Below are 27677 nucleotides of genomic sequence, written 5' to 3' on the forward strand. Positions count from 1 at the left end.
TAGGAAAATATAGTTTCACAGGTACTAGTTCGGTTAAGAGTACATTATACTTTCTCTACCAGGGGAAGTGTCTTGAGTGCAGTTATGAGCATGGGGGTGGCGGAGACTACAGTGGGAGCGGGTAAACAAAGTGAAAGATTACAGGGAAATAGTGTTAGGAATGATGACAAAACTAAATTAGACAGGGAGTTTAAAACTAAACGCGGTAAGGGGAGGACTCAGAACACGACTAACTTAAAAGTATACTACGCGAACAGTAGAAGTATGAGAAACAAAATGGATGATATTAGGGCCTTGGTATGTACCGAAAAAATCGATATAATAGCATTCACTGAAACGTGGATCAACCTAGACACACGTGAGTTACCGGTCGAATACCAAATTGCGTGTTCCAAACTGTTCCATACCGATAGGCAGACCAGGAAAGGAGGCGGAGTAGCAATCTATGTTCGGGATAATCTGAAGTGTGAAATAAAAAAGGAAATAAAAACTAAGCGGAGTACAGAAACAATTTGGATAGAATTAATCGACGGTAGGGAAAAATTAGTCACAGGACTAATATATAGACCTCCCAATCTTGATAGAGTCAATGAGGGACTTATCTGGGATGAAATGCGCAGGGCTTCCATACACAACAAAGTCTGTATAGTAGGCGACTTTAACCTTGGCCAAATAGATTGGACTGACTTTACAGGTAACTCAGAATCAGGGAATTTTCTCGAGACGATCCAGGACTGTTTTCTAAGTCAACATATAACCGAACCCACCCCGGGTAATAATATACTCGATTTAGTTCTGTCAAACAGAGAAAACCTCTTTAGCAATGTCGAGGTAGGGAACGAACTTGCAAACAGCGATCACAAAGAAATTAGATTCCAGTTAGATTTTCAGGGCAGACGTAAGGAAAATTCCACTAAAGTACCAGATTTCAGAAGGGCAAACTTTGACAGTTTAAAGAGGCAGCTGAGAGAGGGGGTGTCGCGCTTGGCCGTGAACCTGACAGATGACACCGACCTGATAACGAGATCTGAGATTGCCGAGTTCCACGACAATTTAAATAGTGAGTTACTTAATGCACAAATGCAGAACATACCATACAAAAAACTCAGATCAGATAACAATGACCCTAAATGGATAAATAATTATTTAAAGAACATCATTGGCCAAAGGAAGGCTATAGGTAGAAGGATAAATCGTGGCGAAATTTACCTCCGGGATTATTATAGGGTATTGGCGAGTAGGGTTAAAACCGAGATAAGGAAAGCCAAGAGGAATAATGAGGTAAGGATAGCAAGGGGGGCGAAGACAAGCCCTAAAGAATTCTACCAAATGTATCAAACTAAAACACGAGAAAAGATTGGACCAATACGGTCAGACACCGGCGAGCTCACTGATAACGACAGAGAAATGAGCAATAATTTGAATAAATATTTTTCAACAGTTTTCACCACCGAAAATTTAAACATGATAAGCGAGGCACCGACTCTATTCAGAGATAGTGAAGAAAACAAATTAAGCGAGATAGTAGTGAGTAGTAACGATGTTAGTAAGCAAATAGACAAACTAAAGCCTAATAAGTCACCGGGTCCTGATGAGATATTTGCCAGAGTATTAAAGGAATGTAAGGAAGAGCTTAGTATGCCCTTAGCAAAGTTGTTTAACATGTCCTTAAAAACAGGTGTAGTACCAGAATCCTGGAGGATAGCGAATGTAATACCGATTTTCAAGAAGGGGGATAGATCACTATCCTCTAACTACCGCCCAATCAGTCTAACATCAATAGTAGGCAAATTACTGGGAGCAATCATTTCAAAATCTATTCGAAATCACCTGGAGAAGCACCGATTGATCAATGGTTCCCAGCATGGCTTCACAAGCTTACGTTCATGTCTAACTAATCTATTAACATTCTTTTCATCAGTTTTCGAATCGGTGGACGAGAGGCACAATTATGATGTGGTATATCTCGACTTTAGCAAAGCCGTCGACAGATTCCCCCACGAAAGACTAATTAGAAAGGTAGAAGCACATGGCATCAAAGGTAATATCCTTAAATGGATTAGGGCGTGGTTACAGGACAGGAAACAGCTAGTGAGCATTAATGGCACTAAGTCCCATTGGAGCAACGTCACAAGTGGAGTTCTCCAAGGCTCAGTACTTGGACCATTATTATTTATTATATACATAAACGACATAGATATCGGCATAGACAGCAACATAAGCAAATTTGCTGATGACACTAAAATAGGACGTGTTATTAAATCTGACGAGGACTCCACAAAACTACAGGAAGATCTAAACAAATTTTTCGAATGGTCTTAAAAATGGCAGATGAAATTCAACGTGGACAAATGTAAAGTACTCAGTATAGGAGATGTAAACGGAAACCAGATACCAGATGAACAACGATGCCATAGAGAAATCCGACTGCGAGAGAGATTTAGGAGTAATGATAAGTAGGAACCTTAAGCCAAGTAAACAATGTGTTTTTGCTCGTAACAAGGCTAATAAAGTACTTGGGTTCATACAAAGGAGTGCTAGTTACAAGACTAGTGAGGTCATCCTAAAACTGTATCTTGCTCTTGTGAGACCACACCTGGATTACGCAGTTCAGTTCTGGTCACCGTATTACAGAATGGATATAGAATCCTTGGAAAGAATTCAGAGGAGAATGACAAGACTAATCCCGAGCATTAGGAACCTTGAGTATAGAGACAGGTTAAAGCATCTTAATTTGCACTCCCTCGAGAGACGTAGAGCGAGGGGCGACCTGATAGAGGTGTATAAGTGGAAGGCAGGGCTAAACAAAGGGGACATTATAAAGGTACTCAAACTATCCAACCAGGAGCGAACTCGTAACAATGGTTTTAAATTAGACAAATTTAGATTTAGGCGTGAAATAGGTAAACACTGGTTTAGAAACAGAGTAGTGGATGAATGGAACAAGTTACCAAATATCATCATTAACTCGAATACGCTGAATAGCTTCAAACATAGGTTGGATGCTTATATGAGCAACAGGGATTGGGTGTAAACGGGACTGCCCAGTATGAGCCAATAGGCCCACTGCAGTTTCCTCTATTCTTATGTTCTTATGTTCTTATATATAAGAACACTTAAGTGGGGTGTTCACTGGGTAACTAGTGATAAGAGTCTGCCTGCTCCCTCCTCTCGCTCACAGCGTGAGAGTCAAAGAGGAGCAGGCGAGGTATTTGCTAATTCGGCATGACCTGGCTCAACCTCTAATGAAGTTATAGACCTCAGCATGTAAGACATGAACAAGTACTGAGTCATTGTTGAATAACTTAGTGAATAACAACTGAGTAATTGTTAAATAACTTGGTGAATAATTTGGTATTATACATTTAAGTATTATACATTTGGGTGAATTTTATATAATGTAAATGGTGCTGTTACATACGAACGCTACCACCACCACTGTTCCTAGCACCACCACCACCACTGTTCCTAACACTACCACCACCACTGTTCCTAACACTACCACCACCACTGTTCCTAGCACCACCACCACCACTGTTCCTAACACTACCACCACCACTGTTCCTAACACCACCACCAATGCTACTAACACTACCATCAACACTGCTACTAATGTTATGTTCTGGGTAATAAGTTCAATATACAGGAGCGAACACAAACACCTGTATAGATTTTGTAGGTTCGATTTACTGGATAAGAGATATGTACACAGAGGGAAGTACCGCTCCTCGACCTGGCTGATTGTCAACTGCTCTATAGACGACGTATGGCAAGTGATACATTAGCAGCTTCCATACGTCGCCAGGCACATTAATTAAGCATGTGGGACATGGTAATAACATTGCCACACGCTGCTAGCTAGGCTGAATAAATAATACATAAATGGAGCACATACATAATATACATACATAATATATAATACAGCATACATAATACAGAATATATATACACCTCCCTCCCCCCTATACGCTCATAGCAAAGTCTTGAGCGGACCTTTTCTTTTGGATCCGTTCTGAGCGTCGAGGGACTTCATCACTGGGAAGGGTATGGGACTCAACACTGGTGGCGGGGTCAGCAGAAGGCGTTGTTACGGGGCGGAGAAAACGGAGGTTCCTCCACCACACACGACCACTGGGTAACCGCACCTGGTAGTCCCGTGACCTACCGAGACCCATGACTACGCCTACTTTGTCCCAACGTAGGGAGGTCGGGTCCTGAACACGGACTTGGGTGCCGACACTCAACCTGGCGAGAGAACGGGCGTGGTCGTTGTAGCGGGCGACGACGTCCTGAACACGTTCGGCGGCTCGGCGATCGCAATCCTCTGTCTTGGCCTGCCACTCTTTGGAGAAGGATTGAGGGTGAGCAGGGACAGAAGAACGAAGGGGGCGTCCATACAAAACCTGGGCAGGGGAGCGTCCGGTGTAGTTAGGTGTGTTGCGGAGTTCAAGAAGACCCCGGTCGAAGGCCTCGCAGTCAATGTTCCCAGAAGGGGCCACCTTAAGGATGAGGTGCTTCAGGGATTTGACAGCAGCCTCAGCGTGGCCGTTGGACTGCGGGTAATGGGGCGATAACAACACATACCGGACTCCCCATCGGTTAAGGAACACAGCAAAGTCCCGGCTTGTGAACTGAGGCCCTCCGTCGGTTCGCAGGCGCACAGGAACGCCCACGTAACGGAAGTAGTGGCGGAACTTGCTGATGGTGGCGGCAGACGTCGTGTCATTACCGCACTTGATGACAACCGGCCAACCAGAGAGACGGTCGACGATAACAAGGAAGGACTTTCCTGACACAGAGAAAAAGTCGGCCGACACAGACTCAAAGGGGCGGGTGGGGTTGTCGTCACTCATGAAGGGTTCCTGCTGCTGGCTGGGTTGTAATACTTGGCAGGGCTCACACGCACGGACAACATTGGAGATGTCGGAGTTGATGCCGGGCCAGAACACAGTCTGTCGTGCACGTCGTTTGGTGGCTTCAGCTCCACGGTGACTGTCGTGAAGGCGAGCCAAGACGTGGGGACGTGATGCAGCAGGGACAACTACCGAAGGAGAGGTGTCACTGGCCAGAGGTAGGGGTAGGGTGGCAGCAAGGTAGTTGCTGCTCCCTTCGTGCACCCTGTTGGCGTATTTTACCTCCAGAATCGGTGTTGGGAAGTCCTGGGAGATGATGGCCAACTCTTGGCAATGTCTGTAGGACAGCAAAGGAGTCGGGACACCATTATGCACGTCAATCCAGGCTTGACACGACCTGTTGCCAAAGGTGACATGTGCATAGAGTGAACCTAGGGCTGGGGCCATCTGTGAACCATCTGCCGTGACGCAGAGGTCCTTGGGAGGCGGTCCTAGATCGCTTGGAGAGAGCCCCAAGCATTGCAAATGCTGGGGACCGATGACTGTAGCATCAGCGCCGGTGTCAGGCAACATCTGAAGACGGGATGACACACTGCCATAGGTCACGATGACACTGATGTACTGCGGAACTTTGGTCCTGGGATGCGAGGAGTACACCCTCCTAATATGGGTCGGGCTTTGTCCAGGGTCGTCGTGCCTCTGATTTGGCGACTGTGGGCGGCCCTCTCTGGTGGAAGGGCGCTGAAGCTTCCGCCGACGCTGTCCCTTGGGTTTGTGGGTAGGGCAACACTTGTCATAGTGGCCCAGACGACCGCACACATTGCACTGTACGTACTTAGCTGGGCACCGCACTGTGAGCGACCAGTGGCCCTTACGGTCACAACTGTTGCAGGTAGACTGAGCAGCTGGACACACCTGTGTTCCGTGCTGCTTACCACAGTTGTTACAAAATGAACCGGGCGTGGACGTGGTGGGCGAAGGCGTAGGAGCAGACTTCTTGTCCTTCTTGTACCGGGACACAGCGCGTACAGCTGTAGGGGGAGCTCGGATGGCAGAGGTGGCACACCTGGCAGCCTCATAGGAGCGACATATCGTCAACACATCCTTGAGAGAAGAGGAAGAGTCGAGGGAGGTGAGGCGTTGGACAAGTTCCTCGTCCTTAACACCCATCAGGATCACCTGCTTCAACTGGGTCTCCTCGCACTGCTGGTGGTGGCCTAGACATATATCTACCTCTTCCGAGGCTCTCTTAAGACGTACATAAAAGGCATCAAAAGACTCACCCTCCATCTGTCTGCAGCTAAACAATTCCCTCCTGCGCAGAGCTTCATTCTGCTGTCCTTTGATGTGCCGTTGTAGAATGTCCAGTACCTCCTCTACAGACAGCGAAGAGGTCGGGGGTACCTGCAACGTATGTTCTAAGACACGCTGAATTTCCAAGGACAGGCACATACGCAGCTGGATGAGTTGTTTAGGCTGTGACAAACTCTGGAGATCCACCATTGTAGAATAATCAGTCCACCGTCGCCGCCATTCACGAAAAGTCTGGAAAGTCACATCAGGCTTCAAGATGGGCGGTGTTTGAGCAGCTGCTTTAGGTGGGGCTGGGGGGCGTGAAGAGAGCATTGATGAGGTATCTGAACCAGTCAGTACCGAGGCAGTGTTAGAGCCAGGGGCTTGGTTAACAGTGAGGCGAGATATCAAAGCTTCAAACCGTGCACTGTCTTCCAATCTCCGTTGGTGGTCTCTCTCTGCCTCTGCTTGTCTTCTGCGTTCGTCTGCCGCACGTCTGTTAGCTTCATCCTCGCGCCTTTCATCTCTCATAAACTTCATTAAAGCAATTATCTCTGGAGACAACGCTGAATATCGAGGTGAAGGGCTGCGCGATGTTGTGGGAGCTGGAGCGTCGTGGTCAGCCTGGTCATCCATCTCTGCGGGGCTATCATCCGACTGGCTCATCCGGACGCTGGGTCCACGGCTACGTAAGGCATGAGACATAACTACTTCATCTGTGTACCGTGTCTTAAATCAGTGTTGACCGGTCAGCCCGTCGTATCAACAAGATCTCAGACAAAAAATTAATTAAATACACAGATAAGTAGGTTATATATATAAAATATATATAAGGGAGCCGCCGCGGTCAGTGAGTGTGTACGTGTGTGTGTGTCCCGGGCAGTGAGAGCGGTCTCCTCGAGCTGTGAAGGGTTGTGGAGACGACGCTGTGAGGGGGGGGTGGAGACGACTACTAGCGGCAGTTACCCTCCAGGCTTCGTGAGGGGAGGTGTACTGAAGTCTACTCCTTACAAATGCCCAGAACATGCCGTGTACCTTGGGAATCCTTTAGAACAAGGTCACACATGAATGGCACGAAACACACAATGCACTAAACACTTCACAGAAAATCACTGTCATTGACACTGCTCAAAGTTGCTAAATTCTTCGAGGAGGGGTGGCGGGCGGCGGTTGACACAGGGCAAGGGGTCCATAAGCCGGCTTTTCACAAACTTTGCACTGTCACTCGTAATTATCCAGTAAAAGTACGCACTGCGCCATGATATGTTCTGGGTAATAAGTTCAATATACAGGAGCGAACACAAACACCTATATAGATTTTGTAGGTTCGATTTACTGGATAAGAGATATGTACACAGAGGGAAGTACCGCTCCTCGACCTGGCTGCTTGTCAACTGCTCTATAGACTACGTATGGCAAGTGATGCATTAGCAGCTTGCATACGTCGCCAGGCACATTAATTAAGCATGTGGGACATGGTAATAACATTGCCACACGCTGCTAGCTAGGCTGAATAAATAATACATAAATGGAGCACATACATAATATACATACATAATACATAATACAGCATACATAATACAGAATATACATACAACTAACACTACCATAACCACCACTGCTACTAACACTACCATCACCGCCACTGCAACTAACAATACCACCAACACTGCTACTAGCACTACCATAACCACCACTGCTACTAACACTACCATCACCGCCACTGCAACTAACAATACCACCAACACTGCTACTAACACTACCATCACCAACACTGCTACTAACACTACCACCAACACTGCTACTAACACTACCATCACCATTGTTCCTAACACTACCACCACCACTGTTCCTAACACTACCACCACCACTGTTCCTAACACTGCCACTACCAATGTTCCTAACACCACCACCAATGGTACTAACACCACCACCACTGCTACTTACACTACCACCACCACTGTTCCTAACACTACCACCAACACCACTGTTCCTAACACTACCACCACCACTGTTCCTAACACTACCACCACCACTGCTACTAACACTACCACCACCACTGCTACTAACACTACCACCACCACTGTTCCTAACACTCACCACCACCACTGTTCCTAACACTACCACCACCACTGTTCCTAACACTACCACCACCACTGTTCCTAACACTACCACCACCACTGTTCCTAACACTACCACCACCACTGTTCTAACACTACCACCACCACTGTTCCTAAACTACCACCACCGTTCCTAACACTACCACCACCACCACTGTTCCTAACACTACCACCACCACTGTTCCTAACACAACCACCACCACTGTTCCTAACACTACCACCACCACTGTTCCTAACACTACCACCACCACTGTTCCTAACACTACTACCACCACTGCTACTAACACTACCTTCACCACTGCTACTAACACTACCACCATCACTGCTACTAACACTACCATCACCATCATTGCTACTAACACTACCATCACCACTGCTACTAACACTACCATCACCATCAATGCTACTAACTCTACCATCACCACTGCTACTAACACTACCACCATCACTGCTGCTAATACTACCACCACCAACACTGCTACTAACACTACCACCATCATTGCTACTAACACTACCACCATCACTGCTACTAATACTACCATCACCATCATTGCTACTAACACTACCATCACCACTGCTACTAGCACTACCACCATCACTGCTATTAACACTACCACCACCAACACTGATACTAACACTACCACCATCATTGCTACTAATACTACCACCATTACTGCTACTAACACTACCACCATCACTGCTGCTAACACTACCACCACCAACACTGCTGCTAACACTACCACCATCACTGCTACTAACACTACCACCACCAACACTGCTACTAACACTACCACCATCATTGCTACTAACACTACCACCACCAACACTGCTACTAACACTACCACCATCACTGCTATTGCTACTAACACTACACCATCACCGCTACTAATACTCACCATCACCACTGCCAATAACACTACCATCACCATCATTTACTAACACTACCATCACCATCATTCTACTAACACTACCATCACCACTGCTACTAACACTACCATCACCACTGCTACTAACACTACCATCACCATCATTGCTACTAACACCACCATCACCAACTGCTACTAACACTCACCATCACCACTGCTACTAACACTACCATCACCATCATTGCTACTAACACCACCATCACCACTGCTACTAACACTACCTCCATCACTGCCACTAACACTAACCACCACCAACACTGCTACTCAACACTACCACCATCATTGCTACTAACACTCCCACCATCACTGCTACTAACACTGCCATCACCATCATTGCTACTAACACTACCATCACCACTGCTACTAACACTACCACCATCACTGCTACTAACACACCACCACCAACACTGATACCAACACTCACACCATCATTGCTACTAACACTACCACCATCACTGCCACTAACACTACCACCATCACCGCTACTAACACTACCACCACCAACACTGTTGCTAACACTACCACCATCACTGCCACTAACACTACCACCACCATCACTGCTACTAACACTACCACCATCATTGCTACTACAACACTACTCCACCACCAACACTGCTACTAACACTACCACCATCACTGCTACTAACACTACCACCACCTTCATTGCTACTAACACTACCACCATCACTGCTACTAACACTAACATCACCATCATTGTACTAACACTGCCATCACCAACACTGCTACTAACACTACCATCACCACCGCTACTAACACCACCATCACCACTGCTACTAACACTACCATCACCATCATTGCCACTAACACCACCATCACCACTGCTACTAACACTACCACCATCACTGCCACTAACACTACCACCACCACCGCTACTAACACTACCACCATCACTGCTACTAACACTACCACCATCACTGCTACTACTACTACCATCACCATCATTGCTACTAACACTACCATCACCACTGCTACAACACTACCACACCATCACTGATACAACACTACCACCACCAACACTGCTACTAACACTACCACCATCATTGCTACTAACACTACTACATCACTGCTACCAACACCACCACCATCACTGCTACTCAACACCACCACCACCAACACCGCTGCCAACACCAACACCCACAACACTGCTCACACCACCAACACTGCTACCAACACTACCACCACATCACTGCTACTAACACTACCACCATCACTGCTACTAACACTACCACCACCAACACTGCTACTAACACTACCACCATCACTGCTACTAACACTACCACCATCACTGCTACTAACACTACCACCACCAACACTGCTACTAACACTACCACCATCACTGCTACCAACACTACCACCACAAACACCTGCCACCAACACTACCACCATCATTGCTACTAACACTACCACCACCAACACTGCTACTAACACTACCATCACCACTGCTACTAACACTACAATCACCATCATTCTACTAACACTACCATCACCATAATTTTTACTAACACTACCATCACCACTGCTACTAACACTACCATCACCACTGCTACTAACACTACCATCACCATCATTTCTACTAACACTACCATCACCACTGCTACTAACACTACCACATCACCACTGCTACTAACACTACCACATCATCATCATTGCACAACACTACCATCACCACTGCTACTAACACTACCACCATCACTGCTACTACTACCACCACCAACACTGCTACTAACACTACCACCATCATTGCTACTAACATTACCACCACCAACACTGATACTAACACTACCACCATCATTGCTACTAATACTACCACCATTACTGCTACTAACACTACCACCATCACTGCTACTAACACTACCACAACCAACACTGTTGCTAACACTACCACCATCACTGCTACTAACACTCTCACCACCAACACTGCTACTAACACTCACACCATCATTGCTACTAACACTACCACCACCAACACTGCTACTAACACTACCACCATCACTGCTACTAACACTACCACCACCTCATTGCTACTAACACTCACCACCATCACTGCCACTAACACTCAACATCACCATCATTGCTACTAATACTCATCACCAACACTGCTACTAACACTACCATCACCACTGCTACTAACACCATACCATCACTACTACTACCAACACTACCATCACCATCATCTGCTACTAACACTACCATCACCACTGCTACTAACACCACCATCATCACTGCTACTAACACTACCACCACCAACACTGCTACTAACACTACCACCATCATTGCTACTAACACTACCACCACCAACACTGATACTAACACTACCATCACCATCATTGCTACTAACACTACCATCACCACTGCTACTAACACTACCATCACCATCACTGCTACTAACACTACCATCACCACCACACTAACACTACCATCACCATCACTGCTACTAACACTACCACCATCATCACAGCACTAACACCACCACCATCATTGCTACTAACATTACCACCACCGCCACTAACATCACCACCATCACTGCTACTAACACTACCACCATCACTGCCACTAACACTACCACCACTCATTGCTACTAACACTACCACCACCAACACTGCTACTAACACCACCATCACCATCATTGCTACTAACACTACCATCACCATCACTGCTACTAACACTACCATCACCATCACTGCTACTAACACTACCACCATCATTGCTACTAACACTACCATCACCATCACTGCTACTAACACTACCATCACCATCTACTACTAACACTATCACCATCATTGCTACTAACACTACCATCACCATCCACTGCTACTAACACTACCATCACCACTGCTACTAACACTACCACCACCATCACTGCTACTAACACTACCATCACCATCACTGCTACTAACTACCATCACCATCACTGCTACTAACACTACCATCACCATCACTGCTACTAACACTACCATCACCATCACTGCTAACACTACCATCACCACTGCACTAACACTACCACCATCACTGCTACTAACACTACCATCACCATCACTGCTACTAACACTACCACCAACACTGCTACTAACACTACCCATCACCATCACTGCTACTAACACTACCATCACCACTGCTACTAACACTACCACCATCACTGCTACTAACACTACCATCACCACTGCTATAACACCACTACCACCACAATCCTTTCCATCACCACTGCTACTAACACTACCATCATTGCTACTAACACTCATCACCATCATTGCTACTAACACTACCATCAACATCACTGCTACTAACACTCTCATCACCATCACTACTAACACTACCATCTAAACACTACCACCAACAACACCTACTAACACTACCATCATTGCTACTAACACTACCATCACCATCACTGCTACTAACACTACCATCACCATCATTGCTACTAACACTACCATCCTGCTACTAACACTACCATCACCATCACTGCTACTAACACTACCACCAACACTGCTACTAACACTACCACCATCACTGCTACTAACACTACCATCACCACTGCTACTAACACTACCACCACCAACACTGCTATTAACACCACCACCATCATTGCTACAAACACTACCATCACTGCTACTAACACTACCATCACCACTGCTACTAACACTACCACCACCAACACTGCTACTAACACTAACACCACTTGCACTACTAACACTACACCCATCACTGCTACTAACACTACCATCACCACCTTTACTAACACTACCACCACCATCACTACTAACACTTCCATCAACACTGCTACTAACCACTACCATCATTGCTACTATCACTCTCATCACCATCATGCTGCAACACTACCATCACCATCATTGCTACTAACACTCCCATCACCACCACTAACCTACCACCATCCACCATTACTACTAACACTATCACCATCATTGCTATAACACTACCACTCACCATCCTGCTACTAACACTACCATCACCACTGCTACTAACACTACCACCACCATCATAACACTAACACTACCATCACCATCATTGCTACTAACACCATCACCATCATTGCTACTAACACTACCATCCCATCACTGCTACTAACACTATCCATCTGCTACTAACACTACCTACCATTGCTACTAACACTACCACCACCATCACTGCTACTAACACTTCCATCACCATCACTGCTACTAACTACCATCACCATCATTGCTACTAACACTATCCACCATCATTGCTACTAACTACCATCACCTTCACTGCTACTAACACTACCATCACCACTGCTATAACACTACCACCACCATCACTGCTACTAACACTCCATCACCATCATTGCTACTAACACCTATCACCATCATTGCTACTAACACTACCACCATCACTGCTACTAACAACATAACTCACCAACAACTGACTAACATACCAACAACACCACAAACTAACACCTACCATACCCCAACAACCACAACCCACCACCCACCCCACACACCAACACAACACCCCCACAACCCACAACACCCCCACACACCAACCCCCCAACACCCCCCACACCACCACCAAAACACAACCCCAACACCAACCAAACACAACACACCACAACCCCAACCACACACCCACACCACACCAACACACAACCACAACACAACAACAAACCAACAAACACCCACCACAACAAACACACACAAAACCACAAACCAACACACAACCACACCACACACACACAAACAACACCACAACACACCACACACACACCCCCACACCAACCACCACAGCAACTAACACCCTCACCATTACTGCTACCAACATACAATACACCATCATTGCAACCTATCTGCATCACTGCTACTACACACACTACCACCATCACTGCTACTAACACTACCATCACCACTGCTACTAACACTACCACCACCATCACTGCTATACACTAACACTACTAACACTACCACCATCACTGCTACTAACACTACACCACTCACCACTGCTACTAACACTACCCACCATCATCACTACTAACACTACCATCACCACTGCTACTAACACTACCACCATCACTGCTACTAACACTCTCACTACCATCACATTGCTACTAACACTACCATCACCATCATTGCTACTAACACTCCCATCAACACTACTACTCTACCATCACCATCATTGCTACTAACACTATCACCATCACTGCTACTAACACTACCATCACCATCACTGCTACTAACACTACCATCACCACTGCTACTAACACTACCACCACCATCACTGCTACTAACACTACCATCACCATCATTGCTACTAACACTATCACCATCATTGCTACTAACACTACCATCCCATCACTGCTATATCACTACATCACCACTGCTACTACCACTGCTACTAACACTATCACCATCATTCACTAACATCGCCATCATGCTAACAACAACAACACTCCATCATTATTAACACTACCACAAATTACACCACCATCACTGCTACTAACACTACCATCACCACTGCATAACAACACTCATAACACAAACATCACAACAATCAAACAAATCTAAACATTCAACTACTACCTCACCATCATACCACCACCATTGCTACTAAAACCAACAACCAATATTGCTACTACACTAACGCTACCTCAACACTAACTCCACCATCACCATCACTACTAACACTACCATCCATCACTGCTACTAACACTACCATCACCACTGCTACTAACACTACCACCACCATCACTGCTACTAACACTACCATCACCATTACTGCTACTAACACTACCATCACCATCATTGCTACTAACACTATCACCATCATTGCTACTAACACTACCATCACCATCACTGCTACTAACACTATCATCACCACTGCTACTAACACTACCACCACCATCACTGCTACTAACACTACCATCACCATCATTGCTACTAACACTATCACCATCATTGCTACTAACACTACCATCACCATCATTGCTACTTACACTACCATCAGCATTTTGGTTCCTAACACTACCATATGGGCGGATCTAGGAATATCAATTGGGGTCCCGTAAATGGTAAATTATTACAGCAGATAATTCCCTTCGTGGTGAGGAGAGTATTCGCTGTAATCCCTCCCCCAATTTTTTTTAAATCTGACTAATATTATGAGCATTTTGAGGCCATTTTAAGGTCATATGATATTAGGAGATTTTCTGCGGTCAATAGTAAATACTTTTCACTATACAAAAACACGTGAGTGTACTACTGCATTAAAAAAATATGATTTGAATTTTCTGATGAATATGGAGGTCTGTACTCCCAAGACCCCTGCTTCTAACACTACCTCCACCACTGCCTATACACCCACCAGTACTGTTCCTAACACTACCACCACTATATTTAACAGTACCGCTAACACCACCCCTGTTCCTAACATTTTCATCACTATTGCTCCTAACACTACCAACACCACAACCACTGTCCTTACCACTACCTGCATCACTGCTCCTAAAATCACTACCCCCAAAACTGTTCCTCATACTATCATCATATATCTCCTTCACTATTACCATCACCTTCACTGCTCCTAGCACTATCACCGTCACAACCTCTGCTCCTCTCTCCTATCACTACCACCGCCACGTCACTGCTCCCAACACCACCTAGAGTACAACCTAGAGTACAACCTAGAGTACCTCACACTGCTACACAACCCACTGTACAATATATCACGCTGTCTCTTTCTCTGACCCTACTCCCGTTTCTCTGCCTATCTCGGTTTGTTTCTGTCCCAATCTCTGTCCCTATCTCTGTCTCTTTCTCCGTGCCCGTCTCTTTCCCTTTCCCTCTGCCTTTTCCTGTCTCTGTCCCCTTTCATGTACTATGCCTGTCTCTGTCTTAGTCCTTGTCTTTGCATTTTTCCCTTTCCCAATATGTCTCTGTCTGTCCCTATCTCTGTCCCTACCTGCATCTGTCCCTGTACTTGTATGTCTCTGTCTGTCTCTATCTCTGTCCCTACCTGCATCTGTCCCCTGTGCCCTGCATGTCTCTGTCTGTCTATCTCTGTCCCTACCTGCATCTGTCCTGTACTTGTATGTCTCTGTCTGTCCCTATCTCTGTCCCTACCTTGCATCTGTCCCTTGTATTCTCTGTCTGTCCCTATCTCTGTCCCTACCTGCATCTGTCCCTGTACTTGTATGTCTCTGTCTGTCCCTATCTCTGTCCCTACCATCTGTCCCTGTACTTGTATGTCTCTGTCTGTCCATATCTCTGTCCCTATCTGCCTCTGTCCTGGCTTGTATCTGTCTGTCCCTCTCTCTGTCCCTACCTGCATCTGTCCCTGTACTTGTATGTCTCTGTCTGTCCCTATCTCTGTCCCTACCTGCATCTGTCCCTGTACTTGTATGTCTCTGTCTGTCTCTATCTCTGTCCCTACCTGCATCTGTCCCTGTACTTGTATGTCTCTGTCTGTCTCTGTCCCTTTACCATTTTACAGGTTTCCTGCATCTCAGTATTGTATAAGTTGGGTGTTGTAGTGCAGGAGTTGGGTGTTGTAGTGTAGGAGTTGGTGTTGTGGTAGGGAGTTAGGTGGAGTGTGGGTTGGGTGTTGTAGTGTAGGGTTGGTGTTGTAGTGTAGGGTTGGTGTTGTAGTGTGGGGTTGGGTGTTGTAGTGTGGGGTTAAGGTTGTAGTGGGTTGGTGTTGTATGAGGAGTTGGTGTTGTAGTGTGGGGTTGGGTGTTGTAGTGTAGGGCTGGTGTTGTAGTGTAGAAGTTGGGTGTTGTGGTGAGGTTGGGTGTTGTAGTGTGGGAGCTGAGGTGTTGTAGTGTAGGAGTTGGGTGTTGTAGTGTAAGGGTTAGGTGTTGTAGTATGGGGTAGGTGTTGTAGTATAGGGTTGGGTGTTGTAGTGTAGAAGTTGGGTGTTGTAGTGTAGAGGTTGGGTGTTGTAGTGTAGGAGTTAGGTGTTTGTAGTATAGGAGTTGGGTGTTGTAGTGTGGGTTAGGTGTTGTAGTGTAGGGTTGGGTGTTGTAGTGTAGGGCTGAGTGTTGTAGTGTAGAGTTGGGTGTTGTAGTGTAGGAGTTGGGTGTTGTAGTATAGGAGTTGGGTGTTGTAGTATAGGAGTTGGGTGTTGTAGTATGGGTTGGGTGTTGTAGTATGGAGTTGGGTGTTTGTAGTATGGTTGGTGTTGTAGTGTAGGGTTAGGTGTTGTAGTGATAGGTTGGGTGTCGTAGTGTAGGGTTAGGTGTTGTAGTGTAGGTTAGATTGTTTGTAGTGTAGGAGCTGAGTGTTGTAGTGTAGAGTTGGGTGTTGTAGTGTGGGGTTAGGTGTTGTAGTATAGGTTAGGTGTTGTAGTATAGGGTTAGGTGTTGTAGTGTGGGGTTGGGTGTTGTAGTGTGGGGTTGGGTGTTGTAGTGTAGGGCTGGGTGTTGTGGTGTAGAGTTGGGTGTTGTAGTGTAGGGTTGGGTGTTGTGGTGTGGGGTTGGGTGTTTGGTGTGGGGTTAGGTGTTGTGGTGTAGGGTTAAGTGTTGTGGTGTGGGGTTTGGTGTTGTCGTGTAGGGTTAGGTGTTTGTAGTGTAGGGTTGGGTGTTGTGGTGTAGGGGTTAAGAGTTGTTATAGTAGTAGAGGTTGGTGTTGTGGTGTAGGGCTGGTGTTGTAGTGTGGAAGTTGGTTGTTGTAGTGTAGGGTTGGGTGTTGTAGTGTTGGGTTGGGTGTTGTAGTGTGGGAGTTAGGTGTTGTGGTGTAGGGTTAGGTGTTGTGGTGTGGGAGTTGGGTGTTGTGGTGTGGGAGTTGGGTGTTGTAGTGTAGGAGTTGGTGTTGTAGTGTAGAGTTGGGTGTTGTGTGTAGGGAGTTGGGTGTTGTAGTGTGGGTTGGGTGTTGTAGTGCAGGGGTTGGGTGTTGTAGTGTAGGGTTGGGTGTTGTTGTGTAGGGGTTAGGTGTTTGTGGTGTGGGGTTAGGTGTTGTAGTGTAGGGTTAGATGTTGTAAGTGTAGGGTTAGGTGTTGTAGTGTAGGGTTGGGTGTTTGTAGTGTAGGGTTAGGTGTTGTAGTGTGGGGTTAGGTGTTGTGGTGTGGGGTTAGGTGTTGTAGTGTAGGTTGGGTGTTGTGGTATGGGGTTAGGTGTTGTGGTATGGGTTGAGGTGTTGTGTGGGGTTGGTGTTGTGGTGTGGGGTTGGGTGTTGTGGTGTGGGGTTGGGTGTTTGTGTATGGGGTTGGGTGTTGTGGTGTGGGGTTGGGTGTTGTGGAGGGTGGGTGTTGTGGTGTGGGGTTGGGTGTTGTGGTGTGGAGTTGGGTGTTGTAGTGGGGGTTAGGTGTTGTAGTATAGGGTTAGGTGTTGTAGTGTAGAGGTTAGGTGTTTGTAGTGTAGGGTTAGTTGTTGTAGTTAAGTTAGGTGTTTATAGGAGTTGGGTGTTGTAGTGTAGGGTTAGGTGTTGTAGTGTGGGTTAGGTGTTGTGTGTAGGGAGTTAGGTGTTGTAGTGTAGGAGTTAGGTGTTGTAGTGTAGGAGTTGGGTGTTGTAGTGTAGAGTTGGGTGTTGTAGTGTAGGAGTTAGGTGTTGTGGTGTAGGAGTTAGGTGTTGTAGTGTGGGGTTAGGTGTTGTGGTGTAGGGTTGGGTGTTGTGAGTGTAGGGGAGTTGGGTGTTGTGATGTGAGTTGGTGTTGTGGTGTGGGGTTGGGTGTTGTGGTGTAGGGTTAGGTGTTGTAGTGTAGGGTTGGTGTTGTAGTGTAGGGTTAGGTGTTGTAGTGTAGGGGTTAGGTGTTGTGGTGTAGGGTTAGGTGTTGTAGTGTAGGGTTAGGTGTTGTAGTGTAGGGTTAGGTGTTGTGGTGTAGGGTTGGGTGTTGTAGTGTGGGGTTAGGTGTTGTGGTGTAGGGTTGGGTGTTGTGGTGTGGGGTTGGGTGTTGTGGTGTAGGGTTGGGTGTTGTAGTGTGGGGTTGGGTGTTTGTGGTGTGGGGTTGGGTGTTGTGGTGTGGGGTTGGGTGTTGTGGTGTGGGGTTGGTGGGTGTGGGGTTGGGTGTTGTAGTGTGGGAGTTGGGTGTTGTAGTGTAGGGTTAGGTGTTGTAGTGTAGGAGTTAGGTGTTGTAGTGTAGGGTTAGGTGTTGTAGTGTAGGGTTAGGTGTTGTAGTGTAGGGTTAGGTGTTGTGAGTGGAGTTGGTGTTGTAGTGTAGGGTTAGATGTTGTAGTGTAGGGTTAGGTGTTGTAGTTAGGGGTTGGGTGTTGTAGTGTAGGGTTGGGTGTTGTAGTGGGAGTTGGGTGTTGTAGTGTGGGGTTGGTGTTGTAGTGTAGGAGTTGGGTGTGTAGTGTGGGTTTGTGTGTGAGGAGTTGGGTGTTGTAGTGTAGGGTTGGGTGTTGTAGTGTGGGTTAGGTGTTTGTAGTGTAGGGTTAGGTGTTGTAGTGTGAGGTTGTGTTGTGATGGAGGGTTAGGTGTTGTAGTGTAGGGTTAGGTGTTGTAGTGTAGGGTTAGGTGTTGTAGTGTAGGGTTAGGTGTTGTGGTGTGGGGTTAGGTGTTGTGGTGTGGGGTTGGGTGTTGTGGTGTGGGGTTAGGTGTTGTAGTGTAGGGGTTGGGTGTTGTGGTGTAGGGGTTAGGTGTTGTAGTGTGGAGTTGGGTGTTGTGGTGTGAGGTTGGGTGTTGTAGTGTAGGAGTTGGGTGTTGTGGTATGGGGTTGGGTGTTGTGGTGTGGGGTTAGGTGTTGTAGTGTAGGGTTGGTGTTGTAGTGTAGGGCTGGGTGTTTGTGGTGTGGGGTTGGGTGTTGTAGTGTAGGGTTGGGTGTTGTAGTGTAGAGTTAGGTGTTGTAGTGTGGGGTTGGGTGTTGTGGTGTGGGGTTAGGTGTTGTGGTGGGGTTGGGTGTTGTAGTGTGGGGTTGGGTGTTGTAGTGTGGGGTTGGGTGTTGTGGTGTGGGGTTGGGTGTTGTGGTGTGGGGTTGGGTGTGGTGTAGGGCTGGTGTTGTAGTGTAGGAGTTGGGTGTTGTGGTGTGGGAGTTGGGTGTTGTGGTGTAGGGTTGGTGTTGTGGTGTAGGGGTTGGGTGTTGTGGTGTGGGGTTGGTGTGTGTGTGTTGTAGTGTAGGTGTTGTGGTGTAGGGTTAGGTGTTGTGGTGTAGGGTTAGGTGTTGTAGTGTAGGGTTAGGTGGTGGTGGGAGTTAGGTGTTGTAGTGTAGGGGTTGGGTGTTGTAGTGTAGGGGTTAGGTGTTGTAGTGTAGGGTTGGGTGTTGTGGTGTAGGGTTGGGTGTTGTGGTGTAGGGTTAGGTGTTGTTGGGTGTTGTAGTGTAGGGTTGGGTGTTGTGGTGGAGTTGGTTTTGTGGTGTAGGGTTAGGTGTTGTAGTGGGAGTGGGTGTTGTAGTGTAGAGTTAGGTGTTGTAGTGTAGGAGTTAGGTGTTGTTGTGGTTAGGTTAGGTGTTGTAGTGTAGGGTTAGGTGTTGTAGTGTAGGGTTGGGTGTTGTAGTGTAGGGTTAGGTGTTGTAGTGTAGGGTTAGGTGTTGTGGTGTGGGGTTGGTGTTGTGGTGTGGGGTTGGTGTTGTGGTGTAGGGGTTGGGTGTTGTGGTGTAGGAGTTGGGTGTTGTGGTGTGGGGTTGGGTGTTGTGGTGTAGAGTTGGGTGTTGTGGTGTGGGGTTGGGTGTTGTAGTGTGGGGTTGGGTGTTGTAGTGCAGGAGTTAGGTGTTGTGGTGTAGGGTTAGGTGTTGTAGTATAGGAGTTAGGTGTTGTAGTGTAGGGTTAGGTGTTGTAGTGTAGGGTTAGGTGTTGTAGTGTAGGGTTAGGTGTTGTAGTGTAGGGTTGGGTGTTGTAGTGTAGGAGTTAGGTGTTGTAGTGTGAGTTGGGTGTTGTGGTGTAGGAGTTAGGTGTTGTAGTGTAGGAGTTGGGTGTTGTAGTTGGGAGTTAGGTGTTGTAGTGTAGGAGTTAGGTGTTGTGGTGTAGGGTTAGGTGTTGTAGTGTAGGGTTAGGTGTTGTAGTGTGGGGTTGGGGTGTTGTAGTGTAGGGAGTTGGGTGTTGTAGTGTAGGGAGTTGGGTGTTGTAGTGTAGGGTTAGGTGTGTTGTAGTGTAGGGTTGGGTGTTGTAGTGTAGGAGTTAGGTGTTGTGTGGGAGGTGTGTGTTGGGTTAGGTGTTGTAGTGTAGGAGTTAGGTGTTGTAGTGTAGGGTTAGGTGTTGTAGTGTAGGAGTTAGGTGTTGTAGTGTAGGGTTAGGTGTTTGTAGTATAGGGGTTGGGTGTTGTAGTGTAGGAGTTAGGTGTTGTGGTGTAGGAGTTGGGTGTTGTAGTGTAGGAGTTAGGTGTTGTAGTGTGGAGTTGGGTGTTGTGGTGTAGGGTTAGGTGTTGTGGTGTAGGAGTTGGGTGTTGTAGTGTGGGGTTGGGTGTTGTAGTGTAGGGTTGGGTGTTGTAGTATAGGAGTTGGGTGTTGTAGTGTAGGAGTTAGGTGTTGTAGTGTAGGGTTAGGTGTTGTAGTGTAGGAGTTAGGTGTTGTAGTGTGGAGTTAGGTGTTGTAGTGTAGGGTTGGGTGTTGTAGTGTAGGAGTGGTGTTGTAGTGTGAGAGTTAGGTGTTGTAGTGTGAGTTAGGTGTTGTAGTGTAGGAGTTGGGTGTTGTAGTGTAGGAGTTAGGTGTTGTAGTGTAGGAGTTAGGTGTTGTAGTATAGGAGTTAGGTGTTGTAGTGTAGGAGTTGGGTGTTGTAGTGTAGGAGTTGGGTGTTGTAGTGTAGGAGTTAGGTGTTGTAGTGAAGGAGTTGGGTGTTGTAGTGTAGGAGTTAGGTGTTGTAGTGTAGGAGTTAGGTGTTGTAGTGTAGGAGTTAGGTGTTGTAGTATAGGAGTTAGGTGTTGTAGTGTAGGAGTTAGGTGTTGTAGTGTAGGAGTTGGGTGTTGTAGTGTAGGAGTTAGGTGTTGTAGTGTAGGAGTTGGGTGTTGTAGTATAGGAGTTGGAATTTGTAGTGTAGGAGTTAGGTGTTGTGGTGTGGGGTTGGGTGTTGTAGTGTAGGGTTGGGTGTTGTAGTGTAGGAGTTGGGTGTTGTAGTGGGAGTTAGGTGTTGTAGTGTAAGTTGGGTGTTGTAGTGTAGGAGTTAGGTGTTGTAGTGTAGGGTTAGGTGTTGTAGTGTAGGGGTTGGGTGTTGTAGTGTAGGGTTAGGTGTTGTAGTGAGGGTTGGGTGTTGTGGTGTAGGGTTAGGTGTTGTAGTGTAGGAGTTGGGTGTTGTAGTGTAGGGGTTAGGTGTTGTAGTGTAGGGTTAGGTGTTGTGGTGTAGGGGTTGGGTGTTGTAGTGTAGGGTTGGGTGTTGTAGTGTAGGAGTTAGGTGTTGTAGTGTAGGGTTAGGTGTTGTAGTGTAGGAGTTGGGTGTTTGTGGTGGTTGGGTGTTTGTAGTGTAGGGTTGGGTGTTGTAGTGTAGGGTTAGGTGTTGTGGTGTAGGAGTTGGGTGTTGTGTGTAGGAGTTAGGTGTTGTAGTGTAGGGTTGGGTGTTGTGGTGTGGGAGTTGGGTGTTGTAGTGTAGGAGTTAGGTGTTGTAGTGTAGGAGTTAGGTGTTGTAGTGTGAGGTTAGGTGTTTGTGTTATAGGGGTTAGGTGTTGTAGTGTAGGGTTGGGTGTTGTGGTGTAGGAGTTAGGTGTTGTAGTGTAGGAGTTAGGTGTTGTAGTGTGGGGTTAGGGTGTTGGTGTAGGAGTTAGGTGTTGTAGTGTGAGGTTGGGTGTTGTAGTGTAGGAGTTAGGTGTTGTAGTGTAGGAGTTAGGTGTTGTAGTGTAGGGTTGGGTGTTGTAGTGTAGGGTTAGGTGTTGTAGTGTAGGAGTTAGGTGTTGTAGTGTAGGAGTTAGGTGTTGTAGTGTAGGAGTTGGGTGTTTGTAGTGTAGGAGTTAGGTGTTGTAGTGTAGGGTTAGGTGTTGGTGTAGGGTTAGGTGTTGTAGTGTAGGAGTTAGGTGTTGTAGTGTAGGAGTTAGGTGTTGTAGTGTAGGAGTTGGGTGTAGGGTGTTGTTAGAAGTTGGGTGTTGTGGTGTGGGAGTTGGGTGTTGTAGTGTGTGGGGTTGGTGTTGTTGTGGTGTAGGGTTAGGTGTTGTGGTGTAGGGTTGGGTGTTGTAGTATAGGAGTTAGGTGTTGTAGTGTAGAGTTGGGTGTTGTAGTGTAGGGAGTTGGGTGTTGTAGTGTAGGAGTTAGGTGTTGTAGTGTAGAGTTAGGTGTTGTAGTGGGAGTTAGGTGTTGTAGTGTAGGAGTTGGGTGTTGTAGTGTAGGAGTTAGGTGTTGTAGTGTAGGAGTTGGGTGTTGTGAGTGTAGGGTTAGGTGTTGTAGTGTAGGGGTTAGGTGTTTGTAGTATAGGAGTTAGGTGTTGTAGTGTAGGGTTAGGTGTTGTGGTGTAGGAGTTGGGTGTTGTGAGTGTTAGGGTTAGGTGTTGTAGTGTAGGGTTGGGTGTTGTAGTGTAGGAGTTAGGTGTTGTAGTGTAGGGTTAGGTGTTTGTAGTGTAGGGTTGGGTGTTGTGGTGTAGGAGTTAGGTGTTGTGGTGTAGGGTTAGGTGTTGTATGTAGGAGTTGGGTGTTGTAGTGTGAGGGTTAGGTGTTGTAGTGTAGGGTTGGGTGTTGTAGTATAGGAGTTAGGTGTTGTAGTGTAGGAGTTGGGTGTTGTAGTGTAGGGGTTGGGTGTTGTAGTGTAGGAGTTAGGTGTTGTGGTGTAGGGGTTGGGTGTTGTAGTGTAGGAGTTGGGTGTTGTAGTGTAGGGTTGGATTGTTGTAGTGTAGGGTTGGGTGTTTGTGTGAGTTGGGTGTTGTAGTGTAGGGTTAGGTGTTGTAGTGTGGGGTTGGGTGTTGTAGTATGGGGTTAGGTGTTGTAGTATAGGGGTTGGGTGTTGTAGTGTAGGGTTGGTGGGTGTAGGGTTAGGTGTTGTGGTGTAGGGTTAGGTGTTTGAGTATAGGAGTTAGGTGTTGTAGTGTAGGGTTGGGTGTTGTGGTGTAGGGTTGGGTGTTGTATTGGAGTTAGGTGTTGTAGTGTAGGGTTAGATTGTTGTAGTGTAAGGTTAGGTGTTGTAGTATAGGAGTTAGGTGTTGTAGTGTGGGGTTAGGTGTTGTAGTGTAGGGTTGGGTGTTGTAGTATAGATTGGGTGTTGTGGTATAGGAGTTGGGTGTTGTAGTGTAGGGTTAGGTGTTGTAGTGTAGGGAGTTGGGTGTTGTAGTGTAGGAGTTAGGTGTTGTAGTGTAGGAGTTAGGTGTTGTAGTGTAGGAGTTAGTGTTGTAGTGTGAAGTTGGGTGTTGTAGTGTAGAGTTGGGTGTTGTAGTGTAGGGTTGGGTGTTGTAGTGTAGGAGTTGGGTGTTGTAGTGTAGGGTTAGGTGTTTGTAGTAGGAGTTAGGTGTTGTAGTGTAGGAGTTAGGTGTTGTAGTGTAGGAGTTGGGTGTTGTAGTGTAGGAGTTAGGTGTTGTAGTGTAGGGTTGGGTGTTGTTGTAGTGTAGGGAGTTGGGTGTTGTAGTGTGGGGTTAGGTGTTGTAGGTGTAGGGTTAGGTGTTGTAGTGTAGGGTTAGGTGTTGTAGTGTGAGGTTAGGTGTTGTAGTGTAGGAGTTAGGTGTTGTAGTGTAGAGGTTGGGTGTTGTAGTGTGGGGTTAGGTGTTGTGATTAGGGTTGGGTGTTGTAGTGTGAGTTAGGTGTTGTAGTGTGAGTTAGGTGTTGTAGTGTAGGAGTTAGGTGTTGTAGTGTAGGGAGTTGGGTGTTGTAGTGTAGGGTTGGGTGTTGTAGTGTAGGAGTTGGGTGTTGTTGTAGTGTGGGAGTTGGGTGTTGTAGTGTAGGAGTTAGGTGTTGTAGTGTGAGGTTAGGTGTTTGGTGTGAGGGTTAGGTGTTGTAGTGTAGGGGTTAGGTGTTGTAGTATAGGGGTTAGGTGTTGTGGTGTAGGGTTAGGTGTTGTAGTGTGAGTTGGGTGTTGTAGTGTAGGGTTAGGTGTTGTAGTATAGGAGTTAGGTGTTGTAGTGTAGGGTTAGGTGTTGTAGTGTAGGGTTGGGTGTTGTAGTGTAGGGTTAGGTGTTGTGGGTAGGAGTTGGGTGTTGTAGTGTAGGGTTAGGTGTTGTGGTGTAGAGGGAGTTAGGTGTTGTAGTGTAGGGTTGGGTGTTGTAGTGTAGGAGTTAGGTGTTGTATAGGGTTGGGTGTTGTGGTGTAGGAGTTAGGTGTTGTGGTGTGGGGTTAGGTGTTGTAGTATAGGAGTTGGGTGTGTAGTGTAGGAGTTAGGTGTTGTAGTGTAGGGGTTAGGTGTTGTAGTGTAGGGAGTTAGGTGTTGTAGTGTAGGGTTGGGTGTTGTGGTGTGGGGTTGGGTGTTGTAGTGTAGGAGTTGGGTGTTGTGGTGTAGGAGTTAGGTGTTTGTAGTGTAGGGTTGGGTGTTGTGAGTGTGGGAGGTAGGTGTTGTAGAGTGTAGAGTTAGGTGTTGTAGTTTAGGAGTTAGGTGTTGTAGTGTAGGAGGAGTTGGGTGTTCTAGTGTAGGGTTAGGTGTTGTAGTGTAGGGTTGGGTGTTGTAGTGTGGAGTTAAGTGTTGTGGGTTAGGTGTTGTAGTGTAGGAGTTAGGTGTTGTAGTGTAGGGTTAGGTGTTTGTAGTGTAGGAGTTAGGTGTTGTAGTGTAGGAGTTAGGTGTTGTTTGAGTATAGGGTTGGGTGTTGTAGTGTGGGTTGGGTATTGTAGTGTAGGGTTAGGTGTTCTAGTGTAGGGTTAGGTGTTGTAGTGTAGGAGTTGGGTATTGTAGTGTAGGGTTAGGTGTTCTAGTGTGGAGTTAGGTGTTGTGGTGTAGGGTTAGGTGTTGTAGTGTAGGGTTAGGTGTTGTAGTGTAGGTTAGGTGTTGTAGTGTAGGAGTTAGGTGTTGTAGTGTAGGAGTTAGGTGTTGTAGTATAGGGTTAGGTGTTGTAGTGTAGGAGTTAGGTGTTGTAGTGTAGGAGTTAGGTGTTGTAGTGTAGGGTTAGGTGTTGTGGTGTAGGGAGTTAGGTGTTGTAGTGTGGGGTTAGGTGTTGTAGTATAGAGTTGGTGTTGTAGTGTAGGAGTTAGGTGTTGTAGTATGGGGTTGGGTGTTGTAGTGTAGGGTTAGGTGTTGTGGTGTAGAGGTTAAGGTGTTTGTAGTGCAAGAGTTAGGTGTTGTAGTGTAGGAGTTGGGTATTGTATAGTATGAGTTGGCGTGTTGTATCTTTCACCAGGTAGTGTAATTTGTAGATTCATAACGTGGCGGTGTTCTGTGTGGCCCAGGTTGGGACATGCCCTTGATGATCAGTGGGGCCACTTATCCTACTGCGCCTCCACTCCCTTTCTGTACAACACCGAGATACGACCAGACCCCCACCAAAGTGTAAAATACACCCACATGTGTTCATGATGACAACTATCAAATACTTAGTGTCTTATGTATGATATTCTTTTAACTGTATCTATTCAAATGTTGATCATATAACGGCTAGCCTATATAACACATGCTGTACAGTTATTATTATTTCAGGATTAAGCTTGTAAGTTATGTCATTAATTGTTCAGAACCAGAGGCAAGAACATTCTGTGTTTTTAGAAAATTTATAAATCCATTAAATCATGACCCATGATCACTAACATCTTTTTGTTTCATATGTGGAAGTTTGTGGTTATTTCTGCTGGCCTTCCCCGTGTACCCTACCTGCAGGCCCAAATGTCACTGAAGAAGGTGCGAGAACGGTCAGCGACACAAGCGTGATCCACGAGGCGTTACCGCCGTGACCTGGTACCAACGTTGACCTGAAAAATTTGCTGTTTGAAATATTGGTGATGGAGCTGCTGGCAATGCTTGAAACCCACACCACAACCAGGGAGCTTTGGTACCATCACCTGCACCGGCCCCTCCCAGGTATGCTGTACAGTACTCACCTTGGCCAGCTCTCATGGAAAAAGCGCATCCTAGATTTTCATGTGCTTCTAGTACGACAACAATTATAAAAAAAAAATCATATAATATTAATGCACATATTTTCTTATTTTAGTTGTTACTCATATAAATTTTTCCGTGATTGCATACAGGCAAAAAACCTCCTAATTCGTTCACCATGTAGTAACTTTACACACGTCGGAGGAAAGGCGGCCGATGGCCTGTGTAAGTTCCCCTAATGTTCTTGATAATATTGTCCCTTTAATTTTTTAGAAAACAGTGCTGTTCTATTTCCTACCGCTTCAGCTAGTAGACTGTTCCATAGGTTTTACTTCCTTATAATCCTTCTTCTCGACGATTTAGCGAACGAAACCTCATGTTTGTGACGCTTTTACATTTTTAGAAGAAATTGAGCTTACGTCTTTCCAAGTTCTTGTTTGACCTTGAGTTGTTGGTCCTTAGAATATTATCAATCTGGTTTCCGGCATCTTCGGTGTAGGTGTCTCTTTTCCTTTTCTATTTTAATTTCTTTCTGTTCTTATATTTTTCGTCCCCTAGGTCCCGTTGTGGAGTCGTTGACCTGTGCCCAGGTGGGCTATTCCCCGTTAAAAAAAAAAAAAAAAAAAAAATACGTGAAGTGGTTTCTGTATTTTTTAGCAATAACTCAGATTATTCGGCTGTATTGGATTTTTTAGTGACTTTTTTTAAGTCTCATCTCC

The 27677-nt window shown here is 46.3% G+C and overlaps 1 protein-coding gene across 1 annotated transcript in view; it reads left to right on the plus strand.

Annotated features, from left to right (window-relative positions):
• The window catches only part of LOC121880294 (rho GTPase-activating protein 17-like), a 236943-nt gene extending 210524 nt beyond the window's left edge, over window positions 1-26419 (plus strand). Inside the window, exon 6 of the mRNA XM_042387450.1 lies at window positions 26316-26419. Within this exon, the coding sequence (XP_042243384.1) occupies window positions 26316-26419 (104 nt within the window). The remainder of the gene's footprint in view (window positions 1-26315) is intronic.
• Window positions 26420-27677: the final 1258 nt, after the last annotated feature.

The sequence above is a fragment of the Homarus americanus genome, unplaced genomic scaffold (genome assembly GCF_018991925.1).
Source record: "Homarus americanus isolate GMGI-L3 unplaced genomic scaffold, GMGI_Hamer_2.0 scaffold20930, whole genome shotgun sequence".
Classification (NCBI taxonomy): Eukaryota; Metazoa; Arthropoda; class Malacostraca; order Decapoda; family Nephropidae; genus Homarus; species Homarus americanus.